We start from the raw sequence: 20,337 nt of genomic DNA, 5'->3' as shown, positions 1-20,337 counted from the left end.
TCGTTCCTAAAATGAGACCTCCAGACCTCTATACAGTACTCAAGGTGTGGCTGACCATTGCCTTATACAAGGGAATAATCACCTCTTTATCCCAACTAGAAAAATTCCTGTATATCATTGACAAGACACCATGAGCTACTCTTGCAGACTGTTTGCACTGCTCAGAAAACTTCATATCTGACTGCACAATTACCCCTAGATATTTTTCATTCTTCGCTACCCTGAGTGTAGTAACACACAGTTGATACATTACACTGGGGTTACTGCTACCCATATGCAGTACTTTACATTTGTCAATGTTAAACTTCAGTTGCCAACTCTCAGCCCATCTGCTCAACTTTTCTAGATCCTGTTGCAGTAGCATACTGTCATTAACAACCCTGCCAACCTTTGTATCATCTGCAAACATGGACATTAAGCCTGATATAACTTCAATATAATTATAAATACAGAAAACAACAATGGGCCCAACACCGAGGGACTAAATTTCTTGCCTTTGGCAGGCTTAAAGTTGGATTTAAAAAGCAAATGAATGTTTCAGTGCCACATGGAAGGTGTGAAATGTGTTTCATGTGTTTTCACACCTTTCAAAGGTGTAATCATACAAGGTGTATTCAAAACGTTTGGGGACCGAACTGATATTTGGGAAATGAAGTGTACTAGCTATTTTGATGGATCTTCTTTAAAGTAGTTTCCTTGACTCTAAATACACTGATTCCTATTCTTCTGCAACTTTTGGAAGCATTCCAGATATGCTTCTTTTGAAATTGCTAATATGCCTGTGTGGGGCTTTTTTTGTAAAATATAAACTTCCAGAATGCTGATTGGTTGCTGTAGGGTTTTAGGTGCATCAGTAACTTAGGCCATATTGTGCTGTATATAACAAGTCTGTATACTGCGTGCATTCTTTGGTCGATTGCTGTTTTCTGGACCAAAAAAACATGAATTTTCTGGAGAAAAAAAAAACATGCTCCCTTCTCCTGAGACTAACTAACTCAGCCAGGTTGTGAAAATGACCCATAATTCCTCACTTCATTGATGGGATTTGAACTTGGATCTTTTTCACGTGGTAGGGAAGACAATATACCAACTATGCTACCCACAAGAGCTTGGAATGCTGAGAAAATCCCACTAGAGAAGGGAGTCCTTCCTCAGGAAAATTTATAGAAAATCATTGTGTCAAAAGTCACCTTTTCCATTATCTGATATTCCAATAATTTTGCACTTGCACAATAAACAGTATGCATTCTCATTCCCTGGTGATGCTTTTAAATAATGGGTATCATATGAGCTTATTGGATACTTCAAATTATAAAAGTACAGTAAATTGGACAAAACTAATTTAATAGTTTTTAATACCATGTATAAGGCAATGGTCAGGCCACACCTAGAGTACTGTATACAGGCCTGGAGGCCTCATTTCAAGAAGGATGTAGAGCTGCTGGAATGAGTACAGAGAAGGGAACAAGATTGGTGAATGGGACAAAGGGGTGCTCTTACGAAGAAAGGCTTAAGTTTTGCGAATCACAGTGTCTGGAAACTAGGCACCAGCGAGGTGATCTGATAGAGGTGTACAAAGCCTTGAATGGTTTGGGCATGCTCAATGCTGATGGGATTCTTCCTCTTGCTCAGAATAATCACCTGAGAGGGCATAAATTCAAATTGAGGAAAGACAGATGTAGGATAGATGTGCGGAAATTTGCCTTTATCCAGCGGGTGGTTGGTAGGTGGAACAGACTTCCATCCCTTGTCGTGGAAGTTGATAGCCTAAATAAGTTTAAGGCTCAGCTGGACAGGTATTTCGAACGAACAGAGGGGTGAAGTGGAAGTGGTTATTTTTATTTATTTATGTTACTTTTTTTTTTTTTTTTTTTGGCTGATGCTGCATAAGCTTGCTTTCTTGCATCAAATGCCTCTACTAATGCTAATGCTAATGCTAAGCACTAGGGGGACTTTGCCCCCTGCCTGCTGTGCTCTCTTCTTTTGATAAAATAGAATACTTACAGAAGCTTTTGACTCTATGTGTGTCTCTTCCTCAGCTATGAATACATAAATACTGTATCTATATAATGTTTGTTTGTTTGGTTGGTTTTTAGGAGCATTAGCAACTAAGGCCATATTGCTCCGGGATATGCGGTGGTCATTCCTTGACCTTTACGCATCCTCCGTATTTGGTGGTGACGGACTCGAACCCCTGTCTAATCAAGAAGCGTGTGCTGCGCACTGCTGCTCCTTCCCACCTGGCTACAGAAGCGCCTGTATCTATATAATATCGGTGTAGATACACCATAGACAACTCTTAAATTAAAACTATGATCGTAGTGCTAAAGGCATCGTTTCATCTGTATCTCTCATTGTGCTCATCCTTCACGAGTTACCATGTATTGCACTACCTTAAATAGGTAGCGCTTCACTAACTATCTTTGAAACATAAATGTCAGTAGCAATGACCTTGGAGTAATAATTATCTTCACCTGTAAAACTCCTCTCTTACATTCGCTCATTCATTCAAAACATTTTCATAAAGATTTCCACAGTGAAATCATGTTATATCATATTTCTTGTTATTTATTTTTTTGCTATTTGTGTATGGCTGCATGAGACCTGAATAAGCTATGTTTTTATGGATTTGCTTGCATTAAAAGCCTTAATGGAGGTGCTACCATTCTTATGTACAATAATGCTGACACAGTAAATGTCAGTAGCAATGACCTTGGAGTAATAATTATTTTCACCTGTAAAAATCCTCTCTTACATTTGCTCATAGAAACTGGCACTACTAGCAAGTCCAAAATGTTATCTTTTTGTTATACAGATATTCACAATTGTTATATTTATTACTCCAATTTGCTTCAACTACAAACTAAAGCAAATGTTTTGGTAAAGTTTGAATTTCAGTTTTGCTGTATGTTGTTCAACATTACATGGGCAATTTTCTGGATATACTACTCTGGCCCATTGAGGTAATTCTTTATCAAGGGCTGGTAGTAATCTTTTTTCAATAGACTTTTAAATATTTATAAAATACACCTAAGTATATGATTAGTTAGTTTTAATTCTTTTTGCCTTCCAGAAGGAAGACTTCTGCATGTCTATCCTACACCACCCTTCCTCAATTTGAATTTATGCCCCTTCATGTGTGTAGTCTGAGTAAGAGAAAGAATGCCATCAGCACTGAGCTTGCACAATCCATTCAAAGCCTTAATTATCTCAGTTAGATCACCTTGCAGGTGCTTAGTATCTAGACACTGCAACTTGCAGAAATAAAGCTTTTCTTTGTAAAACTGCCCTTTTGTTCCCTTTGCCAATATCATTGCTCTTCTCTGCTCCCGTTCCAGCAGGTCTATATTCTTCCTGAAATGAGGCCTCAAGACCACTACTTAAGATGTGGCCTAATTATTGCCTTGCACACACTGGGATAATCTCCTTATCCCTGCTAGAAAAATTCCTCTATATCATTAACAAAACCCCACAAGCTGTTGTGGCAGCCTGTTTGCTTTGTTCAGAGAAATTCAGTATCAGACTGCATAATTACCTCCGGGTATTTTTAATTTTCCACTACCTGAAAGTACTACACAGTTGGTACATTACACTGGGATTACTGTTACCCATATGCAATACCTTGCATATGTCAATGTTATTTCTCATTGCCATTTCTCAGCTCATCTGCTAATTTTTCTAGATCTTGTTGCAGTTGCTTACCTTGATTACTGTCATAACCATCCTGCCAACCTTTGTATCATCTGCAAACTTGGACATTAAGTCTGATATATCTTCATCAATATCATTGATAAATATACAAAACAGCAGTGGACCCAACACCAAACCCTGGAGGACTCAACTGATAACATTAGTACTCACAGAGCAGTGTCCACTGATAACAACTCTGCCTTTCCCCATTCAACCATTGCTTTATCAATAGCAGTAACTTGCCCTTAATGCCACACTGCTCCAATCACTTATGTGTAGCAGTATCAAAAGCTTTCTTGAAATCCAAGTATAAAAAAAGTAAAGTGCAGCCATTATCAACCCACTGCAGGATGGAAGCCTCCTCAACAATTCATGCCGAGGGAAAATGGACCATAATCTGCCACGCTGGTCCAGTGCAGGTTGGCAGATCGACCGTATTCAGCAGTCAGGGGCTTGAACCCCGGTCTACTCAAAGAGCGTGTGCTACTGCACTCCCGCTCCTGCCCACTCGGCTACAGAGGCCGTAATCCAAGTATATGATATCAAAATTATTTTTTGCATCTAGTTCCTCAGTTGCTGCATCATAGTATCCAATGAAATTGATCAGACAAGATTGTCCCTTAACAAATCCGGGCTTCAACTACAGTATAACTGCACTTCTGTTAGATGGTCCTGCATTACTTCTTTAACCAGTGACTCCATTATTTTCCCTGGAACAGAAATTAAGCCTCCCTTATTATAATTGGATCGATTCCATCCACTGTAGGTACCTGTTTTATGTTTTGCTTCAACAATTTCTCTTCCACTTTCCTCTCAGTTATCACAAAATTATTTATAGTTTGATAAACCACTCTGGCATCAACTTCCCTAAAGAATTCCTCATGTGTGAATGTAGATGCAAAATACCTATTTAGTTTGTCAGCAACCTGAGCAGGATCATCAACAGTTAAATCATTGATATCAAGTGGACCAATGTGGTTACTTACCTAACTTCCTTTGTGGCTCGATTGCAGACTCATTTATATCGACCATCACCTGATAATTTATATGCATCACAGACTTCTCTGTGATGCTTCTGCTTCTCTGTCCCAAGTCTCGTTAGTTCATCTGACATCCATATAAGTCTATGCCTTGAACGTTATTTCTTAGCTGGTATGAAAAGCCTAGTACTTCTACAATTACATCTGTGTACCCATTTAGAATTTGTTGATGGTAATATCATCCTTTGATCTCACTGTATTAAAATTTGTCTGTGAGCATTGTAGACACCCTTACGAAAGCAAAGGCTCCTCTCTTTACCCTTGACAGTAATTATAGGGAGTCCTCGTTATCCAAGGATAATTGGTTCCATGAAATTCCACTTAAAATGGACCATATTTTACTAATGTGTATTATGTATGCAATACATAGTAAAAAATGGATTGAAAGAACTGAAAAATGAGATAATTATTTTATTACACATTTTGATTATAATATGCTGAACAATGTAAGGTTAAGTAAAGTTTATTGAAGTTACACTATTTTTCAGTTTTACAAATAAAGAATGAATCCAGATGTTTGTTTTTTTTTTTGCTGTATGTTTTCAGATAAAATTGTGTCGTAGCATTTAGTTATGTCTTTAACTTCATTCTTAACTTTTGCTGCACAATCACGAAGAGGGTCATTCTCACAAAAATATTCAAGTGCTTGGTCAATTTTCTCAAGAGCTTCCTTTAATTCTTTAATTTTCAAATCATTATCCTTTGGTGATTCCATTGCATCATCATCATTTTCAGCTTCCTCTTCTTCTGTAGGTAGTTGGCCTAATTCTGCTAGCTCCTCATTTGTAAGGTGTTTTGCACTTGATTCAAGCAATTGTGTAATATTCCCATCATCAACTTTATGGAACTCTGCTTCTTTTGCAAGACTTATAATTTCATTTTGCAAACTGTGCAGAACTTAAAACTTTTCCAAAAATCCTCCACGTTATTTTCATTGCTTGTATTGATTTCAGAAATTAATCCTCGTAACTGCGGGTACCCCCTGTACTTCTTTTAAGGAAACTCCACATCATTCACACACTGTGATAACTGCCACCTCAGTGGGTCTCTTACTTGCGGATTCTTAATGCATGAAGAATCTCAGCTGATAATCTGATTAAGAATATTGCTTCTTCTTCTTCTTGCCTCTCTAACGTGCTGCTGTAGAAAATATTCATTCAATACATCTGCAAAGGTCTTGCTAGTGTGTGAGTGAACAAACCTGAAGTTATAGTCAATATCTGGAAAGTTAATAACCTCCTTTATAAGACATTCTGATTTACTGGCCCACTCTATAAGTCAGTGCAGCTTTTCACTATACACATAAGAATCATTAGGCCTATAACACACTCCTACTCTCAATTTTTTTTTCCAGTGCTTATGTCACACCAAACTGACTCAACATTGCTCTGGCCATCCATGTTAACTGGATGCACTGCTTTTGATTTAACCCTTTGCAATTCAGTATTAGTTTCATTGTCTTCCTCATGTAGATCAGTCAAACAAATGACTAGTTGAAATGTGATATTCAAAAATTTATTTTTGGATTTTAATAAGCTAATATATAAAACAGCATGACAAAACAGTTTAAAAGCTGTAATGGAATATTTCTTCTTGGAAAGAAATATTCACAAAAATTTCTATCTGGATAAATGACGATGTTTTATACTTTAGAGCTCCTACTTTGATTCCTTGTTTATCCTTTTGTGGGTGGGCAGAGATGCAACATCCAAAATATCTGCAGAAATCTCTTCCTGCTAAACATGTTCTTGAAATATTTAATTCTGTCTGTCCATTCTTCAGACCAATATTTCTTTATATCAATTTTTTAATTTAGTCCCATGTTGATATTAACTCCAAAAATCTCCTTTAGTTCATTTAGTGAAACCTAAATCCAGTCACGCCCTATGGAACAGTTGGGACCTATCTTATTTGTAAGTGTTTCCTTTTCCTCCCTTAAATTTCTTCAGGAAGGGCTGCCAGTTTCTCAGTATCACCTTCAGAAGGCCCTTTACTAGATCTTGACAGAATGTCTAAATTCTTCACTCTAACACAAGTGTTAGTTACATTGTGACTTCTCCACTGAACAAACAATGCATCCTGCTGCTAACAACTAAATATAAACATCAATAAACATCCACCTAGTTTTCCAGATCATGTATGAAGTATAAATTGATGGCAGTACAACAAGGAAAACAGATTTTCTAATTGTAAATGACGACAGGTGTACAGGTTTCCACATTTGGACTTGAAAAGGATAGGGGAAAAAAAAAAAAAACAATCATCTGCCTTTGAATATAAACATCAATTTAGTTTTTCAGATTGTTTATATGAAGAATAAATAAATGGCAGTACACCAGAAAAAAACAAACTTCCTGATTAAAAATGCCAATGGTTGCACTTTTTGAGACATTTAGACATCACTCACTCACTCTCACACACACCACTGCACTGAATATAAACATAATTTAGTTTTTCAGGTTCTTTATGTGAAGTATAAATAGAGTGCAGTGCAGTAATTGAGTCAGTACAATGTTTCAATATGTATTATGCACTGTATTGTGGTAACCAGGGTTCCCCCCCCCCAATAGCCACTGAGTCTCTGTACAAGCATTAGCCAAAGCTGGCAATGTTGTGTTATCTGGGTGTATAAGAATAAGTGTTAGTATGTTGAGGGTTGAGTGCCGGCACCTGTCAACTCTGCAGCCAAGGGACAGCCAACCACTCCCCTGGCCCCCCATCCCTAGACATGTGGAGGTGTGTCAGGAACTAGTATTAAGCATCCACAAACCAGAACTCCTAGAAATTCTTGGCAGATTCCATTGAAACAGAAGGGAAATTTGGAAATAGTAGGATAAGTATGGGTAGAAAAGAGGTCAGATAGTTGGGAATGAAGGTAGTCTCAGAAAAGAAGTGCAAGAAGATAAAAATGAAAAGAAAAGAAAGTAAAACCAAACTCGTTAGTCCTAGGAATGCCTAAAGAGAATCCAATGTCTTCATCACCACATGTTCTCATTCTCAATCCCTGCATCTTCAACAGCTTAAGTCCCATAGACCCTCTCAAATCAGATCACCATCTGAACATTTCATCATGGCATAGCAATACCAGAAATTATATTTTTTCTCTTAAATAATTTCTCTGCAAAACTGGAGAAAGCCAAAAAATTTTTTCAGGCTGAGACAACAGTCTGTAAATCTTCAAGTGTAGTCGCTCCAGTCAACAAATGGAAATCATTTCTCTAGTCACTATAAAGGTGATAATCCAGCAAAACAAATTTCATAATTAGAAACTCAAATGTTCTCGGTGTCATATCTGACTGAAAGAAGACTAAAAAAAAAGCAATACTGCATGTGCTTAAATAATTGAATATAAACATCAATAAACATGGATTTAGCTTTTCAGATTGTTTATATGAAATGCAAATAGACGGCGGTACATTAATTGTGTCAGCACAGCTGGAAAACAAATTCTGTAATCAGAAACACTGATGGGCGTGCTGATGCAACGTTGGACTGGAAGCAGAATTTTATGATGTTGCACTGGGCACAACATTGGACCACAAAGGGTTAATATGCTTCTTAACTAAGGGTATAATCCCCCCCCCCCAGTCTTGTCTGCTCTTTCTGTAACACACTCTTTTCACTATGTTCAAATGCTACCCTTATGTCTGAGTGACACCATGTCCTCAGTATCCCAACAATGTATTCATTTGATGACTTAATCAGTACTTCAAATTCATCAAATTTTGTTGGTTTCTGTTGCTCTTTTCCCTAACAAAAGAAAGCAATGCTGCATGTGCTTAAATAATTGAATATAAACATCAATAAACATGGATTTAGCTTTTCAGATTGTTTATATGAAATGCAAATAGACGGCGGTACATTAATAATATGAAACATAAAATGTCTTCTGTTTAATGCATGATAATTCAGACTTGCTGTAAATAAATGGGTGGTTCTTGTGTTACAATGTCTGGATGAGTTATCAAATATATTGAGACAGGTCACAACTTGCTAAAATTTAAAGATACAAACATCAGTCACTGACCAGCTGCAATTTATTTCTTCATTTGCTAAACTGAAATGCATGTGGATTATTCCAATGAGCATTAGGATGATATTTCTAGGAAATATCTTCCCTAAAATATATAATTATGTGGATTAATATCAGAATAGCATGGTAAACACAGTACCATGCTATACCAAAAATTTCCAGAATACTGATTTGAAATTAGTTATGGAAATGTTTAAGGAGGAAATACAAACTACATTTTTGGCTTGTTTCTTAGCTCCATCTTGTTGACAAAAATGCTTCTTCACAGCCAAAGGCTGTTTACTATGCATTTTTAATTCTTCTCTTCTTGGTGATTCCTTTTCTGACTCTGTCTCTCTCTCACAGGGTAACTCGGGAATCTTTTTTTGGCTGGTGCAGCATAAGCCTCAGGCTTCCTTGCACCATATGGCTAATAATAATAATAATAATGCTTCTTCACAGCCAAAGGCTATTTACTGATGCTGATGTTTACTATGTGTAGGGATAATTGTGTAATTGCCCTTGGATTAATCCATACGTTTATTCAGAAAGTGAAGTCATAAAAACTGGATATTTTTCTTTTGATGATCATGCATTCATTAAACACCATTCTAGATGTGTATAACTTGTCAGTAAGGTAGGGGTAATTTTTATTAATCAGTTGGTGCATAAGACTCACTTCATTTTTACTCTATTACTATTAACGTTACAAAAAATATGAAACATGTTAGATTTGTTCCTGGCTCAACCTGAGGACTGGGCAAATTTCTGCCTTAATAACCTGCTAAGTACAAAACTAATTTTTGCATCAATACATAATTGCTTGCACCACAAAAAAATGTAGAGCCCATAGATCCCTGGGCATGGCTGCCACAATAGTGAAGGTATTGGTACACCTAGCACTGTAAGACTGAAGTACTTTGAACCCCAGTGATATCTGCTACTTTTAGGGGATTAGACCTTTACTGGTTATTAGACTGTAATTAGACCTTTTATGGTTATTAAAGATTATATTATTATTATTTAATTTATTATTTGTTTAATCTTTTATATTGTATATATGTATTATACATAATACAGGTACATATTTTGTTACTTTTTTTATATGTTTTTTTGTGATATGTAATTACAAAATTATGTTCTCCAGCACGATGGTCTTAATTTATGGGTTGAAATGGGTGCTCCCAGAAACAAACTAATAGTTGGAGTTCCATTCTATGGTCGTACTTATACTTTGGGTAGCAAGGATAATCATGGCCTTAGAGCACCAATTAAACAGTGGTTTGAAGGAGGACAACCAGGTCAATATACAAATGCTACAGGTTTTCTTGCATATTATGAGGTAAGTAGCTTTTTATTCAGAAAGAACTGTAAAAGCGATTGAATTCAGATTAGCATCAACTATTCTCCATTTCTAAAAAAATGTCTTAATTTAATTGAAAGAACATTATACATTCTCTATTAAAATGAATCAATGGTAAATTTTCATTAATACAGTGAAACCCCTCTAGAGTGGACAAAACTGGGTCAGAAAAAAGTGTCCACTATACAGAGATAGTCCACTATACAGAGGACTGAAACTGTAACCAGTTTCAGTAATTCAGAAAAATGAAATTCATCGTAACTGGTTGCTTATGCTTTCTGTTTTATTGATTATTGTACATAATTGTGTTTCAGTTAATTAACTTTTAGTAAATAATATATAATTAACTTTTGGTAAATAACCCAACTTTTAGTAAACACGTAATTAACTTTTAATGATTTGTTTAGAGCAGAGGTTCTCAAACTTTTATATCTTGCACTCCTGTTTAAATATTTCATAAATTTTATGCTGCTCCACCCTTTTCAGAACAAATGCAAATAAACATATTTGACATAAACATTAGCTATACATTTTTTTTTTTCCCCTTGCTTTTTCCCATTATATATGGGGTCAGCATTTTTGTTTTGGCATGCAATTTTTACGGCCGGATGCCTTCCTGACACCAACCCTCACCCTTTATCCGGGCTGGAATATGCGGTGGTCATTCCCTGACCTTCCTTATCCTCCGTATTTGGTGGTTATGGGCTCGAACTCCAGTCTAATCAAGAAGCATGTGCTACGCACTACTGCTCCTGCCCGTGGAGGCACCTATGAGTATACATACTTTTATAAATTAATATTTAATTCAATACATTTCATCTCAAAGATTAAAATAAAATTGATAATATGAATGGAATAAAATGATGGAATAAATTTTATGAAACGATGAAAGAAAAAAAAAAAAAAAAAAAAACAGCAGCTCCCCCCCCACACACACACACACAACAAAGGGGTGTCTGCCCTGCACTTTGTAAACCTCAGATCTAATAATTTTCATATTAGATCACTTACTAGTTTTAATCCATATTCATCATTTGGTTAACCTTTGGAACAACTTTTACCCATGGATCTTTGCGACAGCAAATGATATCCAGATCTAGCTCTGTCCTCTGCTTAGCTCTGATTGAAGACATAGTCATGTCAGTAATTCTACCTTAATTTTTGTTAGAATCCATTTTATAGGTTATTATTAATTGCTCAATTGCTTTGGAATGCATTGATGCATTTAATTTGCTGTATTTGCTGCTGTTTTTTGTTAGAATGTCTGTTATTGGTTATTAATTACCACTCATTTGCTTTTATTGTGGCCAGTTAAAAAAGGATGGGTTACTTTATGCCTCAAATTCCGGACGGATTCAACCAAATAAACAATGTTTAGTGTATGTTACTCTATACTAGAAAAGGTTAGATTAGTTTATGCCATCAAATTCAGGATGGATTCTAACAAAAAAATGTGTCTGTAATGTTTAGTATGCACTGTTTTTCAGTTGAATCTGTCCCAAATTTGGTGGGATAAACTAACCTGACCTCTTTTCGCTAGTGGAACTGAAAGTCTCTTAAGAAATGCCCACTACAATGAAGATCAGATTTACTGGCCAGTCTGTCATATTCCTGCTGGCTCTACTCACTTCCAGAATGGCATTCACTCTAATGAAATTGTGATTAGCAGCCAATCAGCGTGAAGCAGTGGGTGGAGACAGATCTGGCCATTATTTGCTGTCGCAAAGTTCCATGAATAAAAGTCTTGTTCTAAAGTTAAATACGTAATTTTTTTTCTTGCATACAATTCTTTTAAAAGGTAATAGGATAACCCCTTCTCTTTAAAGGGTCAAACTCTTCTTTTTTAAAATTTCTGAATATGGCCTTGCCATGAACGTTTTATTTCTGAAAAAATTAACAAACATATATAGGAAAATTTTGACCAGTATTCCGGGGGGGGGGGGGGAACCTGCATACATGAACAAACTTTGATAAAATCTTCATGTGTAGCTACTTTTGTATTTAGCTACAACTGCTATTTCTCACTGCCAAGTGAAAGTGGGTACGCTGGCATGGGGAAAATTGTCATCGTCCCTCAGTCAAAAAGCTGGACACCCTCTTACTAGAGCAGTTTTGAGAGTAATGTTAAACATCGCAAAGTTTTTAACAAAGTGCATTTTATTTGTGAACATGGAAAACCCCCATGTGCTACTGGTCAAAATTACCTATGTAGTTTCCTGGTAGAACGTTATCCTTTTATTTTTTTAAAGAAACATAAAGTACCACAAGCTGAATCCTGTAGAATTGCTACAGTATTTTTTTTGGCAAATGCATCTCTCGGTTTGGCAATTTTATTGCTTTAGCAATGCACAGCAGTCTAAATGCTTCAGACAATCCAAATAAGTTTGTAAACATTCCTTACCAGTAGTGAGCATATTAACATGTTGTGCCATTTGCTCCACAAGTCTAATTAACATATTCACTGCTTCTGATGCATATAAGCATCAAACAGCGCTACAAATGACATGCCATTATGCATATGTATTCAAAAACAGCCAAGCGCCGTGCCATAAAATATGGGCAGTCAGTAAATAAGGCTGTAAAAGTAAAGGCACATGAAATTAACAACTGCTCAGTATCGCATCATAATTGAATGCTGTGCTGTTAGTAGCAACTCTTGATTGTTTATAGCTTGGTACAGAGTTTTATTTGTTTTTTTTGCTTCTGTTGAGATTATTTTACTTATATGGAATAAACTTTTGATAAAATTTTCAGGTTTGTTCTGATAAAATAAAAAATAAGTGTTTGCTTTTAGATATGTTCTAGACTTTTACTTTTTCAACCATTTACAAATTTCAGAATATTGAGAATTGTGGAATGTTGTTGTTCTTCAACATTCAAAAATTAATGCCCATTGAATGTACTCTCGCTCAAATATAGGTGGAAGCAAACATGTTAACATATCATTTAATGTTACTGTAACGACCTTGTCCTTCAGTTGCCTTCATTGCAAATCCCCTTAACTTACAAAAACACGTGGTCAATTATCCTTGAAAATGTTGTCCAGGGAGGTTAAAAATATGAAAAAGACATCTGTTTAAGTGTCCTCATCCATATTAAGAATGTTCATTTTGGAGAAGTCATTTAACACGTAATTTCTAATGCTTCTGGCTGAGATCTAAGCCTGATTGTCCACAACAAGAAGTGTCCCTTTTAGAGAAGTGTCTGTTAAGGAAGTTTTCACTTAATATTTGACATTTGAGACTGAATGAATTCTGAGGAGTACATCACGGGTGTGAAAATTCCCTTTTGGACATAATTAATATGTACCTATAAATAAAACATAGAGAATCTTTTCTAAAAGCATTTCATTATGCCTCATTCAGTCCACCAAGTTTTATGTGGAATTCAGCTTTCTGTATCCCTCTCTCATGCATTTTATTATTTACTATTGCTATACTTTTTTTTGATTCATTGGCTACTTTGGTCACAGTCACAATGCACATGGTATGCCAGTTCATTTGGTTTATCATGTATTATATATATAAATGCACGTTCTTGGGACCATCTGCCCATTGTATTGAATGGAAAACCCAGACTAACTAGTGGAAAAATCCTAATCCCTTTATGTGACCTCAGATGACCACAGCTCCAAGTGAATCCAAAACTAGCCCTCTTGAAACTGAAAAATTGACTGTAATGTCATGGAGGACACCATGTATTTTATAAAACCTCCTCTGGAAACTTTTAAATCTGTAAAAATCTCTTTTGATGATAGCCTTCTGATATCAAAAGTGTACTATCTGTTCTTTTATTTAATTGGAGAAAGATAAGATTAACCCAAACATAATGCACATGCACGTGTGCAAACTCTGCAGATACTATACTGTTGAATGCTGTCTCAATTGTAGGTTGTACTTCCAGAAAAAGTTTTGCCATGATTTTCATGAGTTTTGAAATGGAAGAAAGTGCCACCTTGAATAAATGATGCATAACGATCAACAATTTTAATAAAAACAGTGACAAGAAGCCCACATAAATCTCTAATATCTTAAGCGAAGTTTAGGATTTTCTCTCAAAATGAAGGAACTTAGTTATTGTAAAGAAAAAAGATTAGAGTACTTTAATGTTACTGTGTAAAATAAATACTTAATATTTGCATAGCAGTATACCGTGCATTACTTTAAAGATATTTCTCATAGTTTTTAGTATAAAAATCTCTATTTGTCTGAACTCTATATAAATGTTTTAGAAAATTCTATTTACAAAATAGATAAATTTATTTTTTATTAGAAAAATTCTTATCGTGATTGATGTTTATAAATTTTCAGATCTGTCCAGAAATACAGAAGAAAAACTGGACCAAGAAATTTGATGATATTGGAAAATGTCCCTATGCATATTTTGAGGACCAGTGGGTTGGTTATGAAGATGAAGAAAGTATAGGAATAAAGGTAATTAGCAGTGAATACTGAGCAGATTTTCTTTTCCAATATGAAGATTTAATAAGAAGAAATAGAATAATTTCTAATAATGTACATGTTGTGTATTTTCTCTTTCATTACTCCCCAGTAAAATGAAGGTAATTTGTTAATCACTAGATACCACAGTGGTGATTAAAATCCATATACATTCAGTCCTCATATAACACAATAGTTGTGTTATATGAAGACTGAAGTTGAGTTGTGTTATATTGTGTTTTACAGCCTTATTTATTGACTGCCCAAGAAACCATTGTGAAATGCAAAATCATGCAATATAAACAACAGGCCCTATGGAAAAAATAGGGTTAGGTGCCGACCACCCAAGATTGGACACACATTTGTAACCAAAACATTACCAAACACAATAAATAATCGTAATAAAACACTTACACAGTCGAAAAATGTAAAATTAATAATTTAATCATTTAAATTTAGATTCTTACCTTAAAAATAAATGAAGACAGCTTGAGGGAAGGGGCTTGCAGAAGGGTTGAAGCAGCGGAATTATGGGGAAAGTGGCGGCAGGTTGTCATCATTATCGGAACTGGGTGGAGATGTCAATGAGGACTTTGGACGAAATGTGGTCATGCCAGAACTACATGGCTGTGGCTCATTTTCTCTCTCTTCCTTGGGTGTTTTCATAAACAAGACATTTAGTTTCTGTTGTTTCGCAATCTTCCTTCTTTCACAAAGCAGCTGCTTATATGGCTCCAAAGCAGATCGAATTGTATGAAGTGCTCTTCTGCATTATAATCATTATCTTCTAGCCATTGCATACTTTTCTCAAATGAATTTAAAACTGAAGATAACTCTGAAGTAGAAACTGTTTTATGGTGGCATTCAGGCATTCAACTTCGTCATCTTTCTCATCTTCCACCTGCCCTCCAGCAACAAGTTGTTACAGTTCTTCGGTTGAAAGTTCTTCTTCATGAGACTGAAGCAACTGTCACGAGTCTCATTAGTTCATTTGATAACCATTTTGGCCTAAACCATGAACAATATTTCTTAATAGGTATGAAACTTTTAGTAGCATCCACGATTAATTCCTTGAATGTTTCCCACTTAGAATTTACTGTTGGTAACATCGTCAGTTGATTCCACTGTACAGAATTTAAAAACTGTCTGAGACCACTGTACTCACCTTTATGGAAGCAAAAACCCTTTCCTTTACCCCTGATGGTAATTATATCTTTAAGTAAATCCCACATCAGTACACTGTGATCACTGCCGCCTAGTGGTTCCTTTATCTGCAAATTCTTAATACACGAATGATCACTGCTGATAACCAGATCAAGAGTATTACCCTCTCTGGTTGCCTCTCGAACATGCTGCTGCTGCAGAAAACAATCATCCAATAAATCCACAAAAGTCTTACTAGTGTGTGAGTGACCAACCCACAACTTCCAGTCAATATCTGGGAAGTTAAAATCCCCCATTATAAGACATTCTGATTTACTAGCCCACTCTATTTCTCTGTACAGTTGTTCATTGTACTCATTAGGCCTAGAACACACTCCTACTCTTATTTTTGCTCTCGCAGTGCTTATGTCACACCAAACTGACTTTTTTTTTTTTTTTGGTAGTTGTTGGTGCATCGGCTTCTGTGGCCATAATGCACCTCCCAAGGTTTTTGCAGTACTTTGATCCAAACCCGAGGCGGGATTCGAACCCACGACCTTTGGGTTGCCAGGCAGGCACTTTACCCACCCGGCTAGCCCAGTCAGCCCAAACTGGCTCAACAGTGCACTGTTCATCTATATCAACTGGATGCACTTCTTTTGATTTTATGTTTTTCTTAACAGCATAACACCCTTCCTATCCTTTTTGTACACCCCAAATTCCAGTTCTGCATTCCTTATATCTGTGTGACACCATGTCTCTTCTATCCCAACAATATCCACCTTTGATGTCTTGACCAATACTTCAAATTCATCAAATTTATTTACTATACTTCTAGCATTGGTATATATGCAAGTATACATGTTCTGGATTTGCTGTGGTACCATATTTCAGGCCACTGCAGGGCTGAGATCCTTTTGGCAGCAGTATTACAGAATGGCATAGTTTTGCAGTCCGCACTGGCTGAGTATTCACATGAAATGAGTCTTCTTTAGTAATTATTCACATTGCATGAGTACTTAACCAATGCAAACCACAGTGGGCCTGCTCATTGTGTTATTAGTGGAATTCCCTAGGGTTAGTGCTGGGCTCGTTGTTTTCAATATTTATCAATGATATTGATGAAGGTATATCGAGCTTAATGTCTAAGTTTGCAGATGATATAAAGGTTGGCAGGGTGGTTATGGGTAAGCTGCTGCAACAAGATATCAAAAAATTGGGTCGATGGGCTGAGAAATAGCAGTTGAATGCCAGTTCAACTACATTGACAAATGCAAGGTATGATTGGTAGTGACTACCAATGCCTGATACACTTCTCAAACTCATTTGTACATTGCACCATGACAATGAATTTTAAGTTAATGAAATTTTTAATTATAATGGTTTTTACCTTTTAATACAAATTTTTTTTATTTCCTTTCAGATGGATTATATCAAAGCAAACAAGTTTGGAGGTGCCATGATTTGGGCTATTGATATGGATGATTTCAATGGTATATGTGGAAAGAAAAATGCTCTTCTCGAAGTAATGAATGACAGATTAAAGGGCTATGTGGCGCCAACACCAGATCCAAATCAGTCAACTACCTCTACTACACGAAGCACCTGGTGGCCACCAAATACTTCACCAACTACAACTCTCAGACCAACAACAACTTCATCTACCTCCCACCCTTCTCAACCAGAAATCAGCTCTACAGCAGTTCCAGGTGTTACTCCATCTTCATCTTCAATAGTTCCAGGTGTTACTCCATCTTCACCTAAGTGCAACCCTGGTATTGAGTACATTCCTCATGAAACTGACTGTGACAAGTATTACTACTGCATAATGGGTAATCCTGTACTTATGGCATGCCACAAGGGCCTCATTTGGGATCCGAAAATTCAAGGGTGCAATCTGCCACGTGATGCACAAAGGCCTGGCTGCCCTTCAAGTGCAACAGTCTTTTTTTTCCGAGATTATTTTTCAGGATAACCAGACTATTCCTAAAACCAGTAACTCCATCACATCTGTTATGTACATATGCACAGTTTGGAGTACAGATAGCACATGATACTATGGGCTTTAATTTTCATCTACCGTTCTACCTTCATAATAGTTCGCAGTATTGAAGGAGAGATTATACTGAAATTGTAATTAATTATTCATAAGCACTAAATGCAGACATTATAAGCTGTGATACAAAATTTTATTGCTCCTAAACACAAATTTAGTTTAGTATAATAATCAATTTCACATGACACTGTGGGACTAACAGTGAAACCAGCTAATAGCTGGAACAAAGCAGCAGTGCATGATTATCATGTGCTCATTTGTTGAATCTCAATTTGAATGAAGGATTAACTGTACCTTAGTGCAGCAAGGGGGGTTATGTGGTAAGGCTGGCTCAATTTATGTTCTCAGTACTTGTGATTGTTCTTGAGTGTTCACGCACTTTTGTTCATATACAGTCTTCTATCTGCAAATAGAGTACAGTTCTATATTAGCCATGCCTAGAAGAGACATAGCCATTTCTGAATGTATTGCTATAACCAAAATTACTATAATAGGAATGGGACCCTTGTTTTTCACAATCTGGAGATGATGGGTAGCATTTGAGAGGGCATAAATTCAAATTGAGGAAAGACAGATGTAGGATAGACGTGCGGAAATTTGCCTTTAGCCAGCGGGTGGTTGGTTGGTGGAACAGACTTCCATCCCTTGTGGTGGAGGTTGATAGCCTAAATAAGTTTAAGGCTCAGCTGGACAGGTATTTTGAACGAACAGAGGGGTGAAGTGGAAGTTGGTTTTTTTTTTTTTTTTTTTTTTGGCTGATGCTGCATAAGCTTGCTTTCTTGCATCAAATGCCTCTACTAATGCTAATGCTAATTTCAGTAGATGCTGTGTGTACTAAGATAATCTAATTTTGGATTTATAGTTAAATACCAACTTGGTCTAGTAGCTGAAACTTGCATGATCTTAAAGCATATATATATATATATATATATATATAAAGATGCTTTAAGATCATACTACAGTAGCAAACACATTATTGCCATTATCACTAAAGTAGTGTTTTTATTTCAACAGAGGCAATGCAATAATTGTATAATAAACAAAAGAGAGAAAAATATAATGCAGCGACATGCATTGTATTTTTCTCTGAATGCAGTCTAATGCCAATACCGAGTTACCAACCTTAAACTTTTATGGCATTATTTCTGCTGTCAAGGAGCTTGTTTGAACCACTGCCATTTTTCACAAAGATACCGTGCAATATTTCTAAAACAACTGCATTGACTAAATTCCTTGTCGAACATGTGAATTTAACAAGAAATGCTTGTTAAAACCAAGCATTTGCCTTCAGGCTGAAAGAATCGTTGTTTATGACATTACTAGGTGATAATATGCATGTTAATATGCCTGCATAAGCTACAATAAAAACATGGATATTGCATTACAGAAAGCATCATAACAGATTGTCTTAAGTGCTGAGATATCAGACTACTGAAGAAAGGGTAGAGCACAGAATGATCTGATCATTATGTTGATATGCACCTTTTATGTCAAGAAAATGTTTCAGTTGTGTGTGTCATGTAATTTGCATGTGAAAGCTAACTCGTCTGTCAAAAGCACCTTGGTATTCATAGCATCTACTGAAATGCTACCTAGCATCTCCATATTGTGAAAGACAAGGGTTACAGCAGCAGCAGCAGAATATTCTTATTGATTTATGCACCATCAGCATCTTGTGATTGTAATGGATACAGTATTGATTGATAAATTCACACCAGCTGATGTGAATTTATCAATCTTGATATTACAGAAAACAGGGTTTTCTAATGGATGAAGTAACTGTGATTGGGTATCTTTTGGAAAAACAGAATTCATTAATACTTCCATCATCACTTATAAAACTACAACAACAATGGCAATAAATTAGTCTTGTTGAGAAAACAATAAGTCAGGATACCCTACTTTATGTACAAACTGGCTGCTGTTAAATATGGTAATTTTTAAAGCAAACATTCACAAGCATAATAACAAAGAATTATCATTTAGTAAACAATCTGTAGGGCATTAAGTGTTGGAGCATGCTTTGAATGATGAATCACAATTTTAAATGCTTTTTCTTTGTGTGGCCTATTTATGTAGATTTCCATTACTATATTTGCAATATGAGGTGAGTCACTGGTTGCTCACTGAATTACCACATAATAAATTTTATGCAGTCATCAAAAAGTACTGACTATTAGAATAAACTGAATGCTAATTTTTATTTTCTTAATATTTTTGTTTTTTAAAAATGTACATTTTTCTTTGTACTATATTCTCTCTCTTTTATAAATGAATAATTACTGTTTGATATTATAAGTAGCACATTCATTTTAGCTGTGAATTGACCTTTGAAGACGTCTCAAATTTTTTGGGCTGTTCTGCTTTACTCAGTTATTTCGAAATAGAGAAAACTAACAATTTTCCCATAATTATTAAATTTTCGAATGTATCAAAAGTCACTATTAGGTGGCACTTATATGAAAATGTATGGGATTTTTTATCAATATAAATATTACAGATCATGTGCTTACCTGTGTTTTGAACTGAAACTTCAAACAAAAAATGGAATACATCAAGGGTAAGATATATTAAAAAAAAGGAAAAAAAATAGA

The 20,337-nt window shown here is 35.8% G+C and overlaps 1 protein-coding gene across 1 annotated transcript in view; it reads left to right on the top strand.

Annotated features, from left to right (window-relative positions):
• LOC150079581 (endochitinase-like) overlaps window positions 1–17,662 on the top strand; it is a 70,143-nt gene extending 52,481 nt beyond the window's left edge. The window contains exons 7-9 of the mRNA XM_090383124.1: window positions 9,890–10,084; window positions 14,416–14,538; window positions 17,111–17,662. Coding sequence (XP_090239250.1) covers window positions 9,890–10,084; window positions 14,416–14,538; window positions 17,111–17,662 — 870 coding nt within the window. The remainder of the gene's footprint in view (window positions 1–9,889; window positions 10,085–14,415; window positions 14,539–17,110) is intronic.
• The last annotated feature ends 2,675 nt before the right edge of the window (window positions 17,663–20,337 follow it).

The sequence above is a fragment of the Mastigoproctus giganteus genome, chromosome 10 (assembly GCF_048544385.1).
Source record: "Mastigoproctus giganteus isolate SK-2022 chromosome 10, ASM4854438v1, whole genome shotgun sequence".
Taxonomy (NCBI): Eukaryota; Metazoa; Arthropoda; class Arachnida; order Uropygi; family Thelyphonidae; genus Mastigoproctus; species Mastigoproctus giganteus.
This window is presented reverse-complemented; position numbering and strand designations above follow the sequence as displayed.